Source organism: Mesoplodon densirostris, chromosome 2, assembly GCF_025265405.1.
Source record: "Mesoplodon densirostris isolate mMesDen1 chromosome 2, mMesDen1 primary haplotype, whole genome shotgun sequence".
Taxonomy (NCBI): Eukaryota; Metazoa; Chordata; class Mammalia; order Artiodactyla; family Ziphiidae; genus Mesoplodon; species Mesoplodon densirostris.
The window spans coordinates 172,135,620-172,159,098 of NC_082662.1; the positions used below are offsets into that span (position 1 = coordinate 172,135,620).

At 48.7% G+C, this 23,479-nt stretch overlaps 1 protein-coding gene across 1 annotated transcript in view; it reads left to right on the plus strand.

Moving 5' to 3' along the window:
* Positions 1 to 822: 822 nt before the first annotated feature.
* The window catches only part of SUSD4 (sushi domain containing 4), a 133,322-nt gene continuing 110,665 nt past the window's right edge, over positions 823 to 23,479 (plus strand). The window contains exons 1-2 of the mRNA XM_060088643.1: positions 823 to 870; positions 1,463 to 1,633. Of these exons, the coding sequence (XP_059944626.1) occupies positions 1,498 to 1,633 (136 nt within the window). The 5' untranslated portion in view covers positions 823 to 870; positions 1,463 to 1,497. The remainder of the gene's footprint in view (positions 871 to 1,462; positions 1,634 to 23,479) is intronic.

Sequence of the window (23,479 nt, forward strand, 5' to 3'; positions counted from 1 at the left end):
AGGGGGAAGAGTGTCATTCGGGCTCTGAGGGGACACGCAGAGGCTTGGTGGGATGTGGTGAGGTGCGGAGAGCTAAACGCAGGAAAGGAAGAGACTTTGGCAATTGGCCGTCCCCCGCCCCGCCCACGTGAACCCCGTCGGTGGTGAGGGTCTTGGGGTGGGGACGGGCCGGGCTGTGCACTCTTGTCCCACGGGTTGGAGCCGCCACCGCGGCAGCAGCCTAAAGCGGAGCCCTCTCCCGCGCCATGCCGCGCTTTGGGGGCACCGGAGGACGCGCGGAGGCCGCGGCGGCCACCCGGGCTCGCGCGCAGCCCAGGCGGAGACCGCCGTCCTGTGCCAGAAAAGGGGAGACCCGGCCCTAGGCCTGTGCCGACAGGTGCAGGCGCGCGGGCTTCCGATTGGTTGCGACAGCGGCGGGTCCCTTCCCCTTCCCCGCGCTAGCGGGGCCCCTTCCCCAGTCGCGGCGCTGGCTGGGTCTGCGGAGGCGCGTGCCCGCCGCGTGCGTGTCCGGGCTGCGCGCCTCCGCCCCGCCTCCGCCCCCTCCCTCTCTCCGCGCCGCCGCCGCGCGCTCGGGAGCTCAGGTAGCGGGCGCGCGGGTGCCTCCTCGGGGGCGCGCGGCCGGACAGCCGTCCTCCCTCCCGCAACTCCCGCACCCGTCCGCTCCCGGAGCCTGGGTAGGGAGAGCGCGGGCGGGGGGAGCTGGAGCCGGGCGCCGCCGCGGGCGCCGCCGCCGCCGCCGCCGCCGCCGCCGAGGCTTCCGTCTCGCTCGCTCGCGCAGCGGCGGCAGCAGAGGTCGCGCACAGATGCGGGTTAGACTGGCAGGCGGAGGAGGCGGAGGAGGGAAGGAAGCTGCATGCATGAGACCCACAGGTAAGACCGAGAGCCCCGGAAGGGGCTTTCCATCCCGGGGAGGCGCTCGCAGGCCGAGGAGGGGGAGTTGGTGCCTGGTTCTGCTCCCTGAGGGAGGAATTTTTTGACAGCGCAGAGAAATCTCACTGGGGACTGGGCAGTAGGACCCATCCCCATCCTGGGGAAAACCAGAGAAGTAGCTGGGGGGATCCGGTGCCACCTCGTGAGATTCCTAAGAGTGAAATGTATAGGCCCGGGAAAAAGTGTTTTTTCAGCCCCGAGAGGCTGGAAGGCTTTAGACTTTCCTGTCATGGTCACAGCCGCTGAATCCGGGGGACCGGCGCGGAGCCAATGGGCGCTAACCCCTGCCCTCCCTCCCCTCCTCTATCCCTCCCGCACGCGCAGCATCCCGCGGCGGCTGTTACTCAGTGTACCCCGCTCTGGGGAGAAGCGGGGGGAGCTCGCAGTGGGAAAGGGGGCGGGGGCCGCGCGGGGGAGGAATGGGGAAGGAGCAGGGGAAGCCGAGGGTCCCGGTCCCAGGGCGGAGGAGGGGGAGCGTGGCCCCTGGCGCCCCGGCAGCCTGGGGTATCGTCGTGTTCGCTCCTGGTTGCAGACTCTTGCAAGCCGGATGCCCTCTGTGGATGAAAGATGTATCATGGAATGAACCCGAGCAATGGAGATGGATTTCTAGAGCAGCAGCAGCCTCAGTCCCCCCAGAGACTCTTGGCCGTGATCCTGTGGTTTCAGCTGGCGCTGTGCTTCGGCCCTGCACAGCTCACGGGCGGTGAGTGACCCCGCCGTGGCGGGGAGGGCCTGGGACGGCAGGGAAGGGGAGCCTGGCTGGCAGGATAGCCTTACCACTCCGCCCCTCCTACACCCCACACTTCTGGGGTACCCGAGAATCCGAGGAGCCCCTGTGTCCCAGCCTGAGACCACCCTTCTTCAAAACCCCTGGAGTTCCCAGAAAATTCCTCTGTGGAGCCTGCATAGATTCACACACCCACATTCTGTCTGGAGCTTCCCACCAGCCGCCCATCCTGGCTTCTCCGAAGGAAAGACAATAAGCCTGGCCCATTATTCTCACTTTGGCCAAAAGAGAGAGAGAGAGAGGGGGAGAGAGAGAGAGAAAGAAAGAAAGAAAGTGGTGTATCTGTGGCAAACGTGTGTTTGTGGACCTTTGACCCTGGTCTGTGCCCTCAGCAGGGAGAGGTCAGTTTTCAGCTTCTGGATTTAGGCCAGAGTTGCAAGAACCACCTTTGTGAATGTGAAGGGTCTGGAAATGTGACCAGACTGGCTGCAGGACAGCTTTATTTGAAAGTTAACTTTCTCTTTGCCTTGGGAGGTGGTGTGTTCAGGCATGCCCGTGCATGTTGGCGGTGGGAGGGGATGCAGAGGTGTTCCTTCAGATGTGTTTCTGGAGAACTGCTTGGCTTATCCAGGTCTGAGTTACAGGGGGAATAAAGTCGAGTGCTTTTCTATGAAGTGGAAGTTAGCTGAAATCAAATTCAGAGCCTCAGTTCTCAGAGGCGGCTGATCTCTGACGTATTCGGTTCTGGGGGGGAGGGCTATCTTTTGGTTGTGGTAGAGGAAGATGGATGGCATTCCTGTCTGAATTTCAGAGCCTAAGGGTCTTTCTGCCACCACTGCTCTTTGCTGTCCATTCCAGATTTCCTGTGAGAGCTTGCTGATGTGGGCATATTAAAAGGACAGAATCATGTTTCTGGAGCTGAAAAACTGTTAATCTACAAATAAATTATAATTGGTGGAAAAGCAGGTATTGATTGATACAAGTAAACCATTTTAGTGTTTTAAAATATTGCCGTTTTAGAGAATTCAAAGGTGAGGATGGAAATAATGAGTGAAAAATTAGTAGAAGTGAGGGAGGGCACTACCAAGTTGGGCTTTAACACAGAGGAATCAATAACTCAGGCGTTGCACTTAGAAGTCTGAAAGATGCCAGGAGTCTAAAGGAGCTTCCTGTGATGTGCGTGTTTATCGGAATTAGAGAGAAAACACTCACTTTGGATGGGGGACCCGGTTTTGGTTTTTCAACAAGGGATAACTTTTTTGGTGCTCCCTTTTTTTATAGAAATGTCTCTGAGGCAGGTGTCCTCTTCATAGAGGACAAGGTCAAGTGGGATGCCAGGCCAGCACCTGTGTGGCCTGCCAGGGCTCTGGTCACAGCCTCTGTCCGCCCGTGAGCTTTAGCTCCACTTGGAGGGTGACTGGGACCAGGTGGACAGGACAGCCTCGAGCAGGGCCTGGTCATCCCCTCCCCTCTTCCCTTTTCTTGCCTCCAGTTCTAGCTGTCCTTTCCTTAAACCAGGTGCACGTGATTCTCCCTCCTCTCTGTTCCTTTCTCCAGTGTAGATGACAGGTTAGTCAGGGTTCATCTGTGTGTGTCTTGACAGTTGTTATTGGAAGTGTGAGGTCTGAGCACAGCCTGGACTTGGTTGGCCCTTGGTTCTGCCATTTGTGTTTACAGAGCATCCCCCCACTCAAGGATCTCAGAGCTCAGTACACAGCACAGCCCCCTCAGTCTCACATTAGTCACCCGTGCGGTTGTACAACACGTCTTTTACTCCCCTCTTCCGAGAGGCAAAGATATCAACAAAAAGATCCAGGCCCTTAAAGAAGGCGGGAGGGTTGCTTGTTACCTCTCCCTTCTTAGTTCCCACACGCTGCAGAAAGGCTGGCCATCAGCTTTGTGTCATCTGGAACTCCCTCAGGCTGAGTGTGATTTCTGGAAGATGATTTATCATTTCAAAATTCTTCCATGTATAAACAATTTGGGTGGAAAAGCGTGGTGGAGGATGTTCTATGGAGTTCACTGTACAGAGATTTCTTTCTTAGGAAAGAAATCCACGTGGAGGCTACAGGATGGTTTCATTAAAGCAAATTCATTTTAATTCTAGACCAGTGCTTCTAAAATTTTAATGTGCTTACGAATCACTTGGGATCTTGCAAAACGGCAGATTCTGGTTCAGCTGGTCTGGGGTGAGCCTGAGAGTCTCCGTTCCCAACAAGCTCACAAGTGATGCAGTCGCTACTGGTCCCAGGACCACACTTTGGTTAGCAATGCTTTCGACGAAGAATTCCTTAAAACAAGTTGGTTCTGACTCCAGACTTTCTGCCGTCTCTCTCAAATACCCAAATACAAATGGCCTGTGAAAAGGCAGAAGTCTCACCCAAGTGTCTAATCTTTAGGTGAGACACAGAACTGAAACTCAGCCCTCAGAGAGTGCTGTCTTTTTTTTTTTTTTCCAACCATGAAAAGTGCCTATTTAATAGACACTGTTCTGAAATGTGGATTTTCATTTTTGATTGCTTTCAATGGAAAAGGAAGATGACAATAGCAAGATATAATAGTCTCAGCTAGGAGGAAAAAAAAAAAGAAGAGCATGTGCCCAATACAGGAGTTACAGAAAAAGCCTGAACTAGAAAGGGAAAAATTGAGAAAATGATCAGATGAAGAAAAGGGGGGGAAAAGAATTCTGTCAAAAACGAAGTGCTTTCTCCTAGAAAGCCAGAGGTTCAATTCAATTCTCGGAGCCCGAAGGGAGCTTTAATGAGCCTGAGTTGGCCTGAGGTGACTTTTGGATGGCTCTTTCCAGGTTGCCGTTTATATATTAGGAAAGAGGGCCCACATTTGGGGCCACTAAAACCATATACCGTGAGAGGAGTAACATCAAGTTTATAGGGAGACACAGGGCCTCGCTGTTCCCAGAATCTGCACGCAGCCCAGCTTCGGCTGCTTCTCTCTTCTTCCCTTGCAGTATGTGTTCCCTGAGATGGTTTTTGGGTATTTGAGGTCTGCCCGGAGTGGTCCACCCAGGCTCAGAGGAAGAGAGCTAAGAGTTTGCTTTATATTTAGGTCCTTGAAGGCGAACTCATTAGTACAACCTTATAGTATCAGGAACACCGGCCACGCTCTGCTACTTGATAGCTTTGGGGCTTTGGGCCTTGGAAGCCTCAGTTTTCTCATCCATAAAATGAGGATGATGCTGCCTAACTTCCGGGGTTGCTGTGAGGGATGGGAGTCCTGAACATGCTCAGTAAATATAGACAGTAGTGAGCAGGGGGCTAACCAACCTGTAACCTTCCTGGCCTTTGTTTTATTCATTCAGTAAAACCTGTGACAAGCACTCCTGTATATAATGTCCTTATTCCCTAGAAGAACCCTTCCTTCCTCTCTATTTTTTGCCCAGTGGGCACATTTCTCTTTAAGACCCAACTTAAAATGCCATCATCTCTTTCATATTTCATTTCCCCCCTGCACTAGGTATAACCCTTTGTCCTAGTATCATCTCGTCCACTAGAGCATAAACCCACTGAAGGCAAGAACCTTGACTTTATTTATTTTCATGTCCCAGGCACCCAACACAGCATCTGACACACAGAAGATGCTCAGCTAATGCTGACTGACAGCAAGAAAAAACATTCCCAAATTGCTGCCACACCGTTTAGAAAATAATTACCATGGGCGGTTACAAAAGTACTACAAGAGCGTCATGGCAATTGAGGCCACTTCCACTTGGAGGAGGCCTGGGAGGTTGGAGGAGAACTCAGGAAAGGTTCTAGAGAAGAGGGGGCACTCAGGATGAGATCTGAGGGAGGGAGTGGTTGGAGCCTCTCAGGGGAGAGACGCCTTGTGCAGAGGTATGGAGGTGGTGACGTCATTGAACTGTTCAATGGAGACAGAACAGTCTGGGTCGTCTAGAACATGGTAGACCTGCAGGGAACCAGTAGGTAAGGAGGAGGAATAAATAGATTGGGACCCAATCATAAGCCCCCGTGAGGATTCCGAGTGTCGCACAGCAGGCAGTGGGAACCACTGAAGGGTTTAGAGCAGGAACATAATATCATCTGAGCTATGCTCCGTTTCCTTTCTCTGCTTCCAAGTCTCTGACCCAGGGCACTCCCCGTTGGGCTGCCCTGTCTGCACATCAGAGTTGTGGCACTAGTACCGCTGGCTTAGGCTCCTGGAGGTCTTGTTTGGGCCGTGTGGCTGTAGCATTGAGCTGTGTGCCAGCAGGCGGGAACAAATGCTGTCTGCCCAGCTCACGGATTTGGAGGTGCCAGTCTCTTGGAGTTTGAGAAAGAGTTCTTACACGGTAGAGCGTAAGCTTCTCCTGCAATATTATGTCTAAAAGCCACAGTTTCAACCTGTACTTAATTCAGTCTGTAAACAAAAGTCCCAGCGCCTCAAATTATAAAGCATGTTTCTTCAACAAAAGGCCACTCTAATATAAGCAGCATGGAAACGCTTTTGATTTATCCCCGAGGTGAAATCGGAAAGCCTTGGGAGACAGGAGAAGGATTTCATACCACAAGTAGCGAATCTCTCATCTCAGAGGCCTGAAGTGGCAAGCTGGAGAGAGAGTCAGTGGTTCTTTAATTCCTGAGAGTAACAAGGAGTGTAGGTGAAGATTGCTCTCCAGTAAATATTGATTAGATACGTAAAGAAAAGCACCCATGTGACGCTTTTCCTGGTGGCAGAGGCATATTTCAAAAGCTTCCGAAAGGCCACGGAGACTTGCCCTTAGCTGGGAAGCTCTGGTACAGCTTGAGAGCCCTGTGTTCTTTATAGGGGTGATAGATCAAGTTCAGTCTCTGCTGTTACATAGCTACGTGGCTTTGCGCAAGTTGTGTACCGTCTCCTGAGCTCAATTCCTTCTGTATCACTAACATTCTTTAATTCTGTGATTATAGGAATTTGATGGGTTCTGAACACTGTGGGTAAAAGCCAGCTCTGTTTTTTCCATCTATTCATCCATCTTTTGTGAGTGTCTGTTGCATGCCCTGGGGATACGAAGGTAAGGGAATGTAGTCCTTGATCCTTAGGAAAGTGACAGGTAAAGGCTGGTTTCTTCTTGAAAGTTTGAATGCATCAAACTGTTTTCTTCACATACATTTTTAATTCAATTGAAAATTTAGTGTTATTTATTGATACTGAAGAGGAAGGTGATTTTTCCAGACTTCTTTTATCCTTGTCTTATTTTGCAAGCTCATTTGGTGTTTGATAATTGAAATAACCACACTTAGTAACAATATGTCTAAAGAGGTCATTGGGATCATTGTCTCTGAATTGAGGGAAAGAAAGGGGAAGAAAAATAGGTTTTCTAATTTATTTATAAACACAGTCGCATTTCGCCAAAACCAACCACAGCACTTAGGACAGATGCATCAGATGTATATTCTCATGGATCAGATACAACATTTTGTTGATTTATTGGTCCATTCTCACAAGAACAAACTGTCAACTGTTGCTAACCGTGAAAGACTGGAAAAAGATGGGACAAGTTTTATTTATTTTATTTTATTTTTGGGGGGGACAAGTTTTAAATTGGCCAACACCCGAGTGATTGATAAAAATTTGTCAATTATTGTAATAATACTAATGGCAAACCTTTAGACAGTGCTTACTCTGTGCCAGTGGTGTTCTCCTCATTTACATATATTAAGTCATTTAATCCTCATGACAGCTCTACGAAGTAGGAACTATTATTGCTCAGGGCCACCCCGATAGTAAGGCATGGTGACCCATATTATCCTTTTAATTGTAAACTTTCTCCGTAGGCGTGGAAATGCTAATCTCTAAATGCATTTTTTTGCTTTTTGTATTTCAACCCAAATATTTCTCTTTAAGCCACAGTTATCAAATATTTTGGAACTGTGGCCTACCCCACCTTGGAATAAGAGAACTCTTTTTTTCAATTAAAGTATAGTTGATATACAATGTTACATTAGTTTCAGGTGTATAACATAGTGATTTGATAGTTTTTAAGATTATACTTCATTTAAGTTTATTATAAAATATTGACTATATTCCTTGTGCTGTACATTACATCCTTGTATCTTATTTATTTAATTTTATTTTTAAATTATTTATTTATTTATTTATTGCTACATCAGGTCTTAGTTGCAGCACGCGGGATCTTTGTTGAGGCATGCGGGATCTTTCCTTGCAGCGCGCGGGCTTCTCTCTAGTTGCGGCACGCAGGCTCCAGGGCACGTGGGTTCTGTAGTTTGCAGCACGCAGGCTCTCTAGTTGAGACACGCGAGCTCAGTAGTTTTGGTGCAAGGGTCTAGTTGCCCCGAGGCGTGTGGGATCTTAGTTCCCTGACCAGGGATCAAACCTGTGTCCCCTGCCTTGTAAGGGGGATTCTTTACCACTGGACCACCAGGGAAGTCCCTCTTATTTATTTTATACATAGTAGTTTGTACCTCTTAATCCCCTTCCCCTATTGTGCCCCTCCCCTCACTGGTAACCACTTGTTTGTTCTCTGTATCTGTGTCTGTTTCTGTTTTGTTACACTCATTTGTTTTATTTTTTAAATTCCACATATAAGTGAAAACATGCAGTGTTCGTCTCTCTCTGTCTGACTTACTTCACTAAGCACAATATCCTCTAGGCTTATCCATGTTGTTCCAAATGGCAAAATTTCATTCTTTTTTATGGCTGAGTAATAGTCCATTGTATATGTATACCACATCTTCTTTATCCATTCATCTCTTGATGGACATTAAGGTTGCTTCTGTATCTTGGCTATTATAAATAATGCTGTTATGAACATGGGGGGTGCATATATCTTTTCAAATTAGTGTTTTCATTTTCTTTGGATATATGCCCAGGAGTGGAATAGCTGGATCATATGGTAATTCTATTTTTTTTTTTTTTTTTTCTTTTTGCGGTATGCGGGCCTCTCACTGTTGTGGCCTCTCCCGTTGCGGAGCACAGGCTCCGGATGCGCAGGCCCAGCGGCCATGGCTCACGGGCCCAGCCGCTCCGCGGCATATGGGATCCTCCCAGACCGGGGCACGAACCCGTATCCCCTGCATCGGCAGGCGGACTCTTAACCACTGCGCCACCAGGGAGGCCCGGTAATTCTATTTTTAATTTTTTGAGGAACCTCCGTGCTGTTTCCCATGGTGGCTACACCAGTTTACATTCCCACCAACAGTGTGCAAGGGTTCCCTTTTCTCCACATCTTCACCAACGCTTATTATTTGTTGTCTTTTTAAAAAAAATGTTTATTGGATTATATTTGATTAAAAATGTTGTATTAGTTTCTGCTGTACAGCAAAGTGAATCAGTTATACATATACACATAGCCACTCTTTTTTAGATTCTTTTCCCATGTAGGTCATTACAGAGTATTGAGAAGAGTTCTCTGTACTATACTATTAATATATTAATATTTGTTATCTTTTTGACGATAGCCGTTCTGACAGGTGTAAGGTGGTTTTTCATTGTGGTTTTGATTTGCATTCCCAGGGGCGCTCTTTTGTGTTGTGACTCCAAAGCAGAAAATATATAAGCAAATCAACAACAGCAACAGAATCTCTCAACTCGAGAAAAAGTGAGGGCCATAGTGCCTAAATCTTGAGCTCCGAATGGAGAGAGGGAAGGGGCTAGAAACTCATGAACCTATCAGGATGTGTTTTATTTCAATTCCAGTCTCTTTGTGACTGTCTGAGGAAGGGGGTCAGAATGAATGAGATATGCTCTGAGTCTCACCTGCCCTGAGGAGGAAAGGGTGTGAAAACAAATGGCTGGTCTCTGGGGCCTTCCGTTAGTGACTGTCAGACCATCACCATCCCCTCCTGTTTATTGTCCCCAATGAGATAGCCTTAGTGACTGTCAGACAATCACCATCCCCTCCTGTTTATTGTCCTCAATGAGATAGCCTTAGTGACTGTCAGGCCATCACCATCCCCTCCTATTTATCGTTCCCAATGAGATAGCCTTCCTTGGAGGGGTCCTTTTCCATGCCATGTTGTCAAGCACTAATAATAACTTTAGCTAATATGTGCTTAGAGTGTTATGATTTGCAAGGTGTTTTTACATGTATCACCACCTTTAATTGTCTTAATAACCCAGTGAAATGAAGAGATTTTGATTTTCCTCTCTCTCTCTCTCTCTCTCTCTCTCTCTCTCTCTCTTTTTAATTTGAAGAAACATTCTCTGGTAGGTTGATCTCCTAAGGTCCCACAAATAGACAAAGACGGATAAGCAGCCAGGCCTATTGGTCGAGACTTATCTCTTTCTCGTCCTGGGCCAGCCTTTAAACCTGTCTTTTCATTTATACGATGTAGATGATAATCTAATTAGTACGTATCAAAAGATAAAAAGAAAGATTATAGCTGAGGATCATGAGCATGTCGAAAAGTTCCTTCAACAGCTTTGAAGTAAGAATAAGGTTTGATATTTGATGAGATCTGAGCGCTGTTTCCTCTACTGTCCAGGAAGATGTTTGTGTTTGATGGTATGAGCTGAAGACACTAAGTTCTTTTTTTTTTAATAAATTTATTTATTTATGTATTTATTTATTTTTGGCTGCATTGGGTCTTCGTTGCTGCACGCGGGCTTTCTCTAGTTGTGTCGAGCGGGGGCCGCTTCTCGCCGCGCTGCGCAGGCTTCTCGCTGCGGCGGCCTCTCCCGTTGTGGAGTACGGGCTCCAGGTGCGTGGGCCTCAGCAGTCGTGGCGCGCAGGCTCAGCAGTTGTGGCTCGCGGGCTTGGTTGCTCCACGGCATGTGGGATCTTCCTGGACCAGGTCTCGAACCCGTGTCTCCTGCATTGGCAGGCGGGTTCCTAACCACTGCACCACCAGGTAAGCCCAAGACACTAAGTTTTAAGGAAGAATTTGGCCCAGTATTTCTTCTTTAAGAAAAAGATTGCTCTACTATTCTAAGACAGAAGAAATGATCCACTCAGGAAGAAAAACAAATAGAAATAATTAAGTGACTTGCTCACAAACTGGAATTGAAAGTGCATTGTAAAATAGCTTCTTCATTGAGAGTATTGTAACTGCTCTATTAATCTGAAACAAGGTAAACTGGGAACATCAGAGAAGTAAAACAAAATAATTCTTGACATTGTCTGGCGATGCCAGTAAACTTGGGAGCACTGTGGTGGGTGAGCCTCCATTAATTCACCGTGGGGTAAAGCCACAAGCAGCCCCAGGAGGGCAGGGGGCTATGGGTGTACACAAGTGTGAGCACGTCCAGTGAATGCCTGGTCTCCAGAAATGGATTTTTATCCTTAGAGGTGAGAGGACTTGCAGAGCCCAGTAGGACTGGTTAGTCATCATCTCATCACTATCCCAATAAACTGACCTTTTCACAGGAGAGGATGCGTACGGTTTTCTGGAAATGACAGTTCGACCTGGTTATCTCATGTTTCTGTTTGAAATTGGTGACTTTTATGTCCTGGAATTACCAGTGAGGGAGCAGGGCTGAACAAGGAGGGTCACTTGTGTTCAAGACGCCTTTTTTCTCCGAGGAACAAAATACAAAAAGACCTTATTTCTTTGGCTTGATTGCATTTATAAAAGGTATATGCGATTGAATTGGGTGAACCAGCAAGAGAGAGGTTCTTTTAAGAAAGGAAGAAAATCCATTCTTATAGTGGATTCTTTAAAATCTGGATGTTGTACAACATTGTGGCTCATCTAGCTGGTTTCCAAATTCAGAGTCTCAGTATGTGGAAGAATCCTTTAACACTTACAGTCAGAAGACTCTGATTCTCTCCAGGCAGAAATAACAGGATCTGCTTGTTTTGTAGAAACTTGATAGGTTTAGAGGCTGAATCCTGGGAGAGGCTCTCAATTGTTCTACTACACTGCCTCTGTTAACTAACTCTGAGCCTCAGTGTCAGAATCTAACCCAAGGATGCATTTGCAGTTTCTTTTGGGAGTTGCATCTGCAACTTTAAGTGGTAGTATGACAGCGTGTACTCGATGGCTCGTTGGGGCCACTCTGTGTTTAGATTTTTCTATGCCCAGATTTTTTTCTCTTGGATTGTAAATGGTGGACCAGGTTTTTTCATCACACCAAACTGTTTACACCATTGTTTTATAGATGGGAGCTGCTTTTTTGCTGGTAATAATGACTGGGTGGATATGTCTTCATTTCTTGAGGCAAAGAACTGGAGAGGTATAGGGCCCAGTAGAAAGTACATGGAGTCAGTTTTCCTTGCTGTTGTCACCATCTGGCTAAGTGATGGTAACCTGTTTGCCGCCTCAGTTTCATTATTTGTGAAATACTTGGACCATCTGGCTTCCATGATTGTTGTGAGAATCAAATGCATGACTAGGTGGAAGTATCATAACTCTCTGAGATGTCAACGTCATCACTAACAAACTGATGATGAATAATGAATGTTTGCTGCATTCACCATGCTGGGATTAGCCTGCCAAGAGCTTCGTTTGTTTTGAAGGAATATAGTGTAACAAATACATAATAACAACCAATGGCACAGGCTGAGACAGGTGTGTCATACTGAAATCGCTAGGAGGTCACCGGGCCTTGGCCCCGGTACAGAACTCACTGTCATAATTCCTATAGCAGGTCCCATAGTGGAGATGTATCTTGGAGACTCTGGGGAAGGAGGAGGAGTGGGGGGAGGCTTACCAAAGAAGAGGACACTTGAGCTAAGTCTTGAACAATAAAATAATTTTCCAGGCAGAGAAGGTGTTGGTTGAGAGATGCTTTTTTTTTTTTTTTTTTTCCCTCCAGGAGAGAGGATATAGATACTAAGACTGAAAAGAATATGTACCAAAGACAATGACTAGCCCAGGGCAGCCTTAGTAAAGGGCAGATAGATTGAGAAGACACAAGGGAGGGGGCTGGACAGGCAGGTTGGAGCTACACGCCCAGCTCATTACGATGTGTAGGAATTTGAACACTGGGGTCAACTGGTGACCTACAGAATATGTCTTCAGGGACATGACATGATTGGATCTTTGCTTCAGGGAAGAATTTTTTAGCAATGTGAAGGTGGAGGAGAGATAGAGAGAACCTTTGCTCATGAAGGGTTTCCTGTGACTTGGTGGAGGATCCAGTGGGGAGCAAAACAGCTCTGACCTCGGGGAACTTATATTCCAGCGGGGGCCAGTTAGAAGAATCTTGCACTGGCCCAGGAGGGACATGATGAGGGCTTTAACTACAGAGAAATGAATGCATGTAACGTAGGTGAAGAAGGAGGGGGAACTGGGGCCGGACAGCTGGCTGGATGTGGGGCCGGAGGAAGGGCCGTTCGCAGAGCCCCAGCAGCGGTCATTTGGAGGGAAGCTAATGAGTTCAGTTTGGACTAGGAGAATTGCATTGCCTGCAGGACACCCATTTGGGCACCATCCGTCCATCAGGCTGTTGAAAACTCGATTAGGTGCTCAGGAGAGAGGTTAGAGCTGGAGACGCAGATTTATGCATCCGAATCCCCTGGCGGTCCGGTGGCGGTCTGCTTCCATTGCAGGGCCACGGGTTGGATCCCTGGTCAGAGAACTAAGATCCCATATGCTGCGTGGTGTGGCCAAAAGAAAAGTGGCAGGAGCTGCAGGAGGGGCATGACTTTTCCGGGAGGAGAGTGTAGAAGAGGGTTTGAGGAGGAAGCCCGGGAAGCGTCCACATTCACATGTCAAGAGGAGAAGCCAGTAAGGGGGGTGAAGAGTTGTGCTGCTAAGCAGTATGGGTAGTAATAATAACAAAACAGTGACAACGACAATAGAACTCGATTCTGACCATTGATGGCCCATTCTGTTTGGGGGCAGGAGGTTTAATCTCATGTTATTATCAGGATGATGTTTAAGTACTTTGAATTCTGGATGCCTACACCCACTGGACAGAAAGGAAAGCAGGGCAGGAGGGAGGGAGGAAGGCTCTGTTTGGGAGGATGGAGGATCTGCACGGAGATGTTTGATACTTGACTGCAGAAGCGTCATAGTCTTTTCCAGCCTTCACGGGGAGGACGGAGCTAACCCGAGAACTAGAGCTGGACACGGTCACTAGGTGGTGTTTGTGTGTTCCCCCTCCTGGGGATGTTGAGCAGAGGGGATGGGTGCGTGAGTGCGGTGAGGGTGCCCGGGGGACCTCCTCCCCGCAGTTGCCCCTTCCTCCGAACTCCTGGGGGGCTGGGATGTTTTATGAGCTCGGTGCTTCAGCTGCACGTCGTTCTTACACAAATCCTTTGTCAGCCCTGTGCTCCGGTCCTTCAAAGATTCAGTCTTCTCAGGCTGTCAGTGAATCTTCAAAGGTGCGGATTGTCAGAGAGAGAACCCTCTGTCACCCCCACCCTCTGTGACCAGCTCTGTCACCTCTGAAGCAAGTCACTTAACCTCTCCATGCTTTGGTTTCTTCATCTGTAAATCAGGGGCAACAAGGCTCGTTCCTTTACACTCCGCAGGGGGCCGGATGTGCAGGTATGGAAGAGGCAGGGTCAGAAGACAAGGGGTTTTATAAATACAAGACAGAGTTAGCGTTGCTGGTCTGGAAGGAGACTTCTCCACTGCGCCTAGGGCCATTTTTGCCTTTTGCTTTCCTAAATCCGAAAGGAAGACGCTCTGCACAGCACAGAAACACCTCCCCACGTGCGGGTCCTGACCCCCTGAAAGCTCATTTTATGCAGACACGATGTCAAGGCAGCTGGAGGAGCTCTTTTGCTGCAAAGGGGAATGTGCCAATCTGTGCTCCAGCCCTGCTGCCGGCGCCTTCAGTGAATGGTCGCGTCTGGAGATTGAGAAGGTCCTTGTACCGCGGAGAGGAACTTCTCAATAGCTGTTGGCCCAAGCCCAGTCAACCCCTTTTGTGTGCTCACAGATGCCCCAGGAAAAAGCAATTCAACATGTGAGGCAGGCAGGGGATGGATTAAAGGTGCTTCAGAGGTCCAGGAGCGAGGTGGGGGCTCCACGTGTCCCTCTCCGCCTCCGCCTCCTCCTGTGTGGTATTTCTCGGCTGGAAGCATCCCGGCACAGCAGCTGGGCCAGCAGCTCCGGGCTCAGGTAGGACAGTAGCAAGAATTGGCAACCGCGTCTGGATCCAGAGACTCACTAAGTGCTTGATCTCCGTCGAACTCCAGCTGCATACTGGCTCTAATCCTCCAGACTCTCTTTATAGCTTTGTGGATGGGATGCTGCTTTTGGGTGTCTGTGGGCTGGAGATCTTGGGACTCCTAGTCCTGAGAGGGAATGCCTGGAACTCCCGTTTGCGATCCATCCTCAGAGCCCTTCGGGGGAAAAAGCCTGTTAACCACTAGGGGCGCCTTCCTGCAGCCGCCTCTTGGGTCCCCAGCTGTCCTCAACCCTGGAATGCTGGGTCTCATTTTGGGAAGCAGCCCTTTAAAGGACAGCCCGATCAGTGGGCTTTGAGCTAATAGAAGAGGGTCCTGCGTGGTTGAATAAGGTAGCAAGGCATTTATCGCCTGAGAGCGGCTTTGCTGAAAATCTGCCTTGTAGTTTTCATTTACATGGTAATGAGCCCAGAGCTTTTGCCCTTTGTCACCTCCAGATGAAGGAAGACCCAGTTCTTTGGGGGCTCCCCAAACACAGAGGATCTAAAACTGGGAGTGAACCTGCCCTGTCTCTGTGAGGATCGCCTTTGCGCCCTGGGCAGAGAACCGCAGCCATACTCAAGGGCGGATTCCTGAGAGTCTGTTGTGGCTGCTGCTGTTAACATTGTTCTCTCTCGGTTTCCTCCAGCCGTGTGGCTACCAGAGGCTCTAATCAAAAGCAGAGCCGGGGACTGGTCTCTACCTCCACTTTGTGGCATCTCACCTCCCATGGGCCTTGGTCTTCTAATACTTGGCATTTTCCCTAGTCCCTGCTGTGTCGATGTTGTTGCTAAACTGGGTCATGTTCTCAGTGATGGAGCATCAGCTAACTTCCACGGAAATGCAACAGGCTGCAGCAAGCCCGTTTCTCCTGTACCTTCCATTTACATGCAAACTCTATTTTTTCAGTATCGTTCCTGGATGAAGCTACACATGTAAAGTTGCTCTCATCAAGTTGAAGAGCCAGATGACCACATATTCGTTAAAAGTTCCAGAAGAGGGCTTCCCTGGTGGCGCAGTGGTTGAGAGTCCGCCTGCCAATGCAGGGGACACGGGTTCGTGCCCTGGTCCGGGAAGATCCCACATGCTGCGGAGCGGCTGGGCCCGTGAGCCATGGCCGCTGAGCCTGCGCGTCCGGAGCCTGTGCTCCGCAACAGGAGAGGCCACAGCAGTGAGAGGCCTGCGTACCGCAAAAAAAAAAAAAAAAAAAAAAGTTCCAGAAGAAAGATGATGCACTAAAGATGGCCCGTGGACCTGGAAAAATAAGGGTGGGACAAAATTCAAATTGGATCTGCTGAACCTGTTGATTTGCTCTGCCCTAAGTGAGGGTTAGGGTTAGGGTTCATCGCCCTCCAGCTGGCCTTTACCCGGGCCTGGAATATTACCCCATCCTCTTTCTGCCTTCACCGAGCCTTCCCGTCCCCAAGGAGACAGCTTACCTCTCCCTTCCACACCTTCTGAGACTCTTGGATGATCTCTGGCTTCCTCAGCTCTGCAAATCTTCTCTGTTGTCAGAAGTCTCACAGCACTGGAATCGTAGACTGTTGAGCTGGGGAGGACCATGGAGATGGTTGGTCCAGGGGGTGTGCACAGAGCCCCTTGGCTCCCCCTACAGGGTTTGCCTGGACAGAGTGGGCACTGAGTGGGGACCTGGCTGAGCAAGCCACCCCTGGGCCCCCACCTGCTTCCACCTGGGTGTGTACTTGCTTTACATGGCTGCGCCTCCTCTTATTCTGTCATCAACCTATGAAAACACTGCACCCTGTCCAGCCCTGTCATTCTAAGGAGGCGGGGAAAGAAGGTCTCTGTCACCTACGTGGCACTTTTAGTCACTAAGGACATGGGGTCTGGAGACAGATCCCTGGGATTGAATCCCAGCTCTACTCCTTGGTTGCTTTATGTGTGAGGCAACCTACTTAATCTGTCTCTGCCTCAGTCTCCTCATCTGTGAAATGGGGATGATAAAACCCATGTCATAGAACTGTTGTGAGGAATAGATAGGTTAATACATGGAAAGCATGGAGACCAGTGCCTGGCTTATAATGAGATTTCATTAAGTGCAAGGGCCATGTGAGGGCACACCGAGAAGGCAGCCACCTTGCCTTTCCCTCAGTGAGTGACAGCACCTGGAGGGTCTGAGTTTTTTTTTTTTTTTTGCCGTACGCGGGCCTCTCACTGTTGTGGCCTCTCCCGTTGCAGAGCACAGGCTCCGGACGCACAGGCCCAGCGGCCATGGCTCACGGGCCCAGCCGCTCCGCGGCACATGGGATCTTCCCAGACCGGGGCACGAGCCCGTGTCCCCTGCATCGGCAGGCGGACTCTCAACCACTGCGCCACCAGGGAAGCCCGGGTCTGAGTTTTTTACCTACTCTGACCTGAGGGGTTTAAACATAGCTCTGAGATTCTAAGGGTGAGAAAGGGAGGAGGTCTTTGCAGCCTCTTACCTCCATCCACTCTTATTTTTACTCAACAGCAATTTATTAATCACTTACTGTGTGCAAGGACCACATTAGGTACTAAGACTAGAAACAGGAAGATGATACAGTTTCAGCCCTCAAGGAGCTCGTGTGTTTGTGCATTGGTACTGTTGTCAGTCTGCTTGAGCTGCCATAACAAAATACCACAGACTGGGTGGCTTAAACAACAGAAATTTATCTTCTCACGGTTCTGGAGGCTGGAAGTCCACGGTCAAGGTGCCAGCAGGGTTGGTTTCCGGTGAGGGCTCTCTTCCTGGCTTGCAGATGGCTGCCTTCTAGCTGTGTCCTCACATGGCCCTTCCTTGGTTTGTGTGCATGGACAGAGAGGGGGAAAGAAAGGGAGCACTCTGGTGTCTCTTCTTATAAGGACACCAGTCCTATTAGATTAGGGCCCCACCCTTCTGACTTTATTTAACCTGACTAGGTTTGATTTAACCTCCTTATAGGGCCTGTGTCCAAATATAGTCATGTTGGGGTTTAGGACTTCAAGATATGAATTTAGAGGGGGGCACAATTCAGTCCTTAGCAGATATCAAAGGAAGACAAATGTTAATTCTAATAGAAAGATACTATGAGGATCCAGAGCTCTTATCCCAGCCAGGGGAGAGCAGGGAAGGCTTCCAGGAGGAGATGATAACAGAGCTGAGTGCTGAAGGAATCGTGGCAGTTAGGTGCACAAGGGGAGGAAGAAGCAATATGAGGCAAGGGTACAGCCATGTGAAACTACGTGTGTGTGTGTGTGTGTGTGTGTGTGTGTGTGTGTGTGTGTATTTAAGGGGGCTGGTTTACAAGCCATTCACTTACTTATGCATGCATCTCATGAAGTCATTCACCAAACATTTCTTAAGATTTGCTGTACACAGACAAACCACATACAGAATCTGACAGTGGGGTCCAGAGATGATCTGGAAGCTCAGATTTGCAGTTTCCCAAATTAAAGGGCCATCATATTCACTCTAACCGAATCAATCTACGGCTAGACACTCCCATCATTCCATTACAGTGGCAAGTGTAAATGGCCACTAAAAAATCTATTGCAGATGGCTCCCCAGGCCACCCGGTGGGCCCACCCCTGGTTCAGGTCGTGTAAATATTGTATTATTATATGGAGTTAGCCTGCGGGGAAGTGACAGGTTAATATGCACAGTAACAGGAAGTTATCTTTGATTGTGTTTTTGAGTCATTTCGAAAGTATCTTTTTTTTTTTTTTTTGCGGTATGAGGGCCTCTCACTGTTGTGGCCCCTCCTGCTGTGGAGCACAGGCTCCGGATGCGCAGGCTCAACGGCCCTGGCTCATGGGCCCAGTCGCTCCACGGCATGTGGGATCCTCCCGACCGGGGCACGAACCCGTGTCCCCTGCATCGGCAGGCGGACTCTCAACCACTGCGCCACCAGGGAAGCCCCGAAAGTACCTTTTATAGAGCAGTTTTTTCTCTCCTAGTCAAAACGTTTCCTTTGTTCTTTTCTTTTTCCCTTCTTCTTCTGATATTTTAAGTTGAAACAAACAGAAGAGCTGAATGATTTGTGAGTTCAGCCTGGGTTGTGGTGCTGTTCTGAGGGGCCTGTGTTAAGAGACCCTAATCCCTTTTTGTTAAAGAAGAGTTGTCGTCCAGACCAACCGAGAAGGCAGTGCCAGGTCAACTGAGGCCTAGCTCCCCCTCCCCTCTCTGATCCCCATAGCCTAGGAGTTGCAGCCTTGTGCCTGTGGACCTGTGAACCGGCTTATGGAGGTCTGGGAACCATCCCTCCCCAGGCCCTGCATGTGTTTGAAGACTTGTGTGTGCATTTCTCTGAAGAGGGTGTGTTGCTGTCCACAGATCCTCAGATGGGTTCATGACCCGAAAGGGTTCAAAAAAATCACAGGCTCAGAACAGAGTGCTGGGAAGTGAGTCTCTAGCAAGCTCCTGATGGAAATGGTGCAGAGAAGGAAGCCGTTTTCAAGGGCTTGGCAAATTATTTTTCCTCCTTATGAGTGCCTTTCTCTGGAAGTTTTGGTCTTAAACCTCTATGGCCCTGAGGTTCAAGGCGTGCTGGGGAAACAGGGTGTAAAGAGGAACAGCAGACAGGGAGGCTGACACATTCATCTGGACTGGCAGTCATTGGAGAGCTGCCCCTTTAACTTAACACTTCCTCCGCCCTGGCAGTGCCAAGCAAACGCTGTGTGGTTTAGAAGAACTCTCTGCTATTAAGTGGTTTATCTATAAATATCAAAAGAATAAATAGAGAAGAGGTGGGGTGATCATTTACTCAACTAGCATCTATGGAGCCTTTATCATGTGCAAGACCCTGGGCCAGGCAGGGTAGGAGAGGCAGAGGTGAATGACAGGCGGGACCCAGAAGCCTGTGGGGTCACAGGACATGATGTGCGAGAAATATTCATCTTTGTTTTTTTCTCCCTGAAAACGTGGGCAGAATGAGAACTATTCCGATAAACAGGCAAAAGCGATGTTTTTGTCTCGCTTATCTCTGTAAGTCAGCACGTCGTTGTGACATACTGAAGCATCAAGCGTGACGATGCTACTGCTTGCAGTGTTATACGCGGATGGTTTAGTTGCTCATGAAAAAAAGTTTTTTCGGTTATGTTTTTGCCATAATGAATATTGGGAGCATGATCGCCGTTCCTGTCGTTCAGGTGTGTGGTCCACCCAGGCTGGGCTTTAGATTAGCAGCGGTAGAACTGGAGAGCCCTACGGGTTTTCTGAATTGCTGGGGTGGAGAGGAAGACCCAGGGTGAGGGTGTGGTGTGGGTTTCACAGCGGGTTATTGGCACAGCCAGGCCTAGGGCCCAGTCTCTTCTCTGCTGGGGATTTTCTGTGACATCATTTACCGTCCTTCAGACACTTGAGGGATTATAACAACAGGGCCCATCTTTGGGGGGTTATTTGGATTAAATGAGAAAAGCATTGGGCTTCCCTGGTGGCGCAGTGGTTGAGAGTCCGCCTGCCGATGCAGGGGACACGGGTTCGTGCCCCGGTCCGGGAAGATCCCACGTGCCGCGGAGCAACTAGGCCCCTGAGCCACAACGACTGAGCCTGTGCGTCTGGAGCCTGTGCTCCACAACAAGAGAGGCCACGACAGTGAGAGGCCCGCGTACCGCAATGAAGAGTGGCCCCTGCTTGCCACAACTAGAGAAAGCCCTCGCGCGGAAACGAAGACCCAACACAGCAAAAACAAACAAACAAACAAACAAACAAATAATCACATTACAGAAGAGTATTTAAAAAAAAAAAAGAAAAGAAAAGAAAAGCATTTAACGGGGAAGCATTTGTACCCAGTTCTGGCCGGAACAGAAGCTCAGTGAACGCTATTAGCCGCGATTGCGTCTGCCGTTCCTTCCTTCCCTCCCTCCCGCGAACCTTGTTCTCCATGATTCCCTTAAAACCCTTCTTCCACAGGTTCTCTGCCCCCTGTGTCTTGGGTAATGTGTTTCATATGCTTATGAACTGCTAAGTACTTCTTTTTAATTTCCCTCCAATACATGTAGAGTTATAGGGGACACTCAGATCAGCCTGGCACGTTTTTTGTGGAATTTATGTATTTATTTATTTATTTTTGCTGAGTTGCGTCTTCGTTTCTATACGAGGGCTTTCTCTAGTTGTGGCAAGCGGGGGCCACTCTTCATCGCGGTACGCGGGCCTCTCACTGTCGCGGCCTCTCTTGTTGCGGAGCACAGGCTCCAGACGTGCAGGCTCAGTAGTTGTGGCTCACGGGCCCAGTTGCTCCGCGGCATGTGGGATCTTCCCAGGCCAGGGCTCGAACCCGTGTCCCCTGCATTGGCAGGCGGATTCTCATCCACTGCGCCACCAGGGAAGCCCTTTTGTGGAATTTAAATACGCTATTGTTCTTCACACTTCACCTCCCTGGGAAGATGAGTGAGTCTGTTTGCCCCCCTCTGTCTCCTCATCTGTCCGTGTGCCTGAGTCTCCCTGGGCTGGGGCCCGGGGATCCAGTCCCCTTGAGGCCTGGCCGCAGGGCAGTGGTGCTCAGCTGCCCAGGCTTGTGGGCTGGCCCAAGGCTGGTGTGACAGGTTCCTTTCTGATGATGGCTCTGTTTTGATTTCCAGCCGCACACGAGGTGATCTTTTCTCCAGGGAACAGAGACCCAAACTCTCAGGCCCTTTTGTGCCATCCACTGATGGCCGGCAGCCCATTGTTTCATGAGTACTCCATAGTGTGAATTGTTTTCTCTGAGCCTGATTCGCTCACACAAAGACTCAGGAGCTGTGTAACGGGAAACCCTTCCCTTCACGCTGAGATCTTCAGGCTCCTGAGCAGTAACTGTGATGTTTGACTATGTTTTACTACAGGGAAACTATCAAAGCCATCACAGAAGCAAAACTACGAGGAAGCAATTGATGATTTATGTAAGAATATTAATTCAGCACTTAACATACTAAAAAAAAGTGGAGAAATGGTATGCTTACGACTTTAAGAACTGAAAGTTTGAACACTTTTCTGTTACAAATATATATTAGCAAGGATATCCAGCTCAGTACAGTGAAATTTGAGTAGAGTCAGTCTTCCATATCCGAGGGTTCTGCATCTGCAGATTTGAATAACCACAGATCGAAAATATTTGAAAAAAAAATACTTCCAGAAAGTTCCCCAAAGCAAAATTTGAATTAGCTGGGCACTGACAATTACTTATATAACATTTAAATTGCATTTATAACTATTAACATAGCATTTACTTAGGTACTATAAGTAATCTAGAGATGATTTAAAGTGTACAGGAGTATGTACATAAATTATATGTATATATATTATATATATTATATGCAAATACTATTGCATTTTATATAAGGGACTTGAGCATCTATGGATTTCGGTATCCCTGGGGGTGCTGGAATGAATCCTCCAAGGATACCAAGGGGCAACTGTATTTATATGCCTTATAATGCTCCTCTCAGACAAGAAATCATAGTATTATAAAATAGTATCTTAGATTAATTACTTCCTTTATGCATTCAAGTTAGAATTACTAACTATGTGAAAGACAATATTCCAGGTTCTGTAGAGTGACCCCTAAGATAGGGCTTGAGATGTATTTAGTTGGATAATTCTATCCCCTATACTTGTAACAGAAGAAAGTATGTGTTGAGTACATAATCATAGTGTTGTGAGGTCCAGGAGCGGGAAAGATGGTTTTGGGCTTGTTTGAAGAGGGAAGGATTTGTAACAGAGATGACAGTTGAGGTAGGCCTTGAAAGGCATGTACAATTTCTGTAGGAGGACATGGACACCAGAGGATTTTAGAAGAAAGAGCAGGAACATAGGCATTCGCTGTGGGCAAGCATAAGGTGTGTTCACTGCCACGTAAGGACTCACTGTGGCCTGAACTGAGAGCATGTTTTGGAAACATACAGTCAATAAGGCTGGAAATGTAGTAGCAATATTATTAATAATGGTAATAGTGATGGCTAATGTTTATCAATTACTTGCTTCATGCCCGGCACTTTTTAAGTGCTTTATTCATATTGACTCATGCAACCTTATGAATTAGGTACTGTTTTCATCCCCGTTTTCAGATAAGCAAACCACAGCAGAGAGAGACGAAAGGACAGGCCCAAGGTCCTAGAATTAAGAAGGGGTGGGTCTGGGGTCCAGTTCGCGCCATCGGGCCCTGGAGCCCTGCGTGTCTACCCCTCCTTGCCTCACTGTCTCCAGGCCGGGGTACCCTCAGCCATGAAGCCTCAGCTGTCAGACCAAATATGAATCTGTCAGCTGCCCTCTCTGCTTTGCCTCTTTACCCCTCTTCCCCAGTACACCTTGAACCCCAGCCCAAAGGTGGTGGAGCCCAAAAATCTCCAGAGAAAGGAGATCATAAGTAGGAAACATGATTCCCTGATCTCCTGAAGACTGCTTCCTTCCTGAGAACTAGTTGGGAGGACCTTGGCGAGCCACTGAGAGTTTCTGAAAGGAGCAGCATGTTTGAGTCATGCTTTAGGGCCATGGTTCTCAACGGGGGCGATTTTTCCCCTCCAGGGGACATTTACAAATGTTTGGAGACATTTGGGGGTCATGACTGGAATGGGTGGAAGGTAGAGGCCAGGAATGCTGCTGAACATCTTACAACACACAGGATACCCACCGGCAGCAAAGAAGTACACAGCCCGCGGTGTCCATGGGGCCAAGGTTGAGAATCCCTGCTCTGGGGTGATGAGTCTGGCTGTGGTTGGGACAGGGTAGGCTGGAGGGGTCGTGGAAGCAGGTAACCAGGAGGAGGTATTCCAGGGGAGGGGTGCTAAAGGCCCAGAGGAGGCCCACTGGTAGCAGGGCTGGGAGGGGAGAGAAAGGCGGGAAGACCTTTCAGAGGATGGATTCAAGA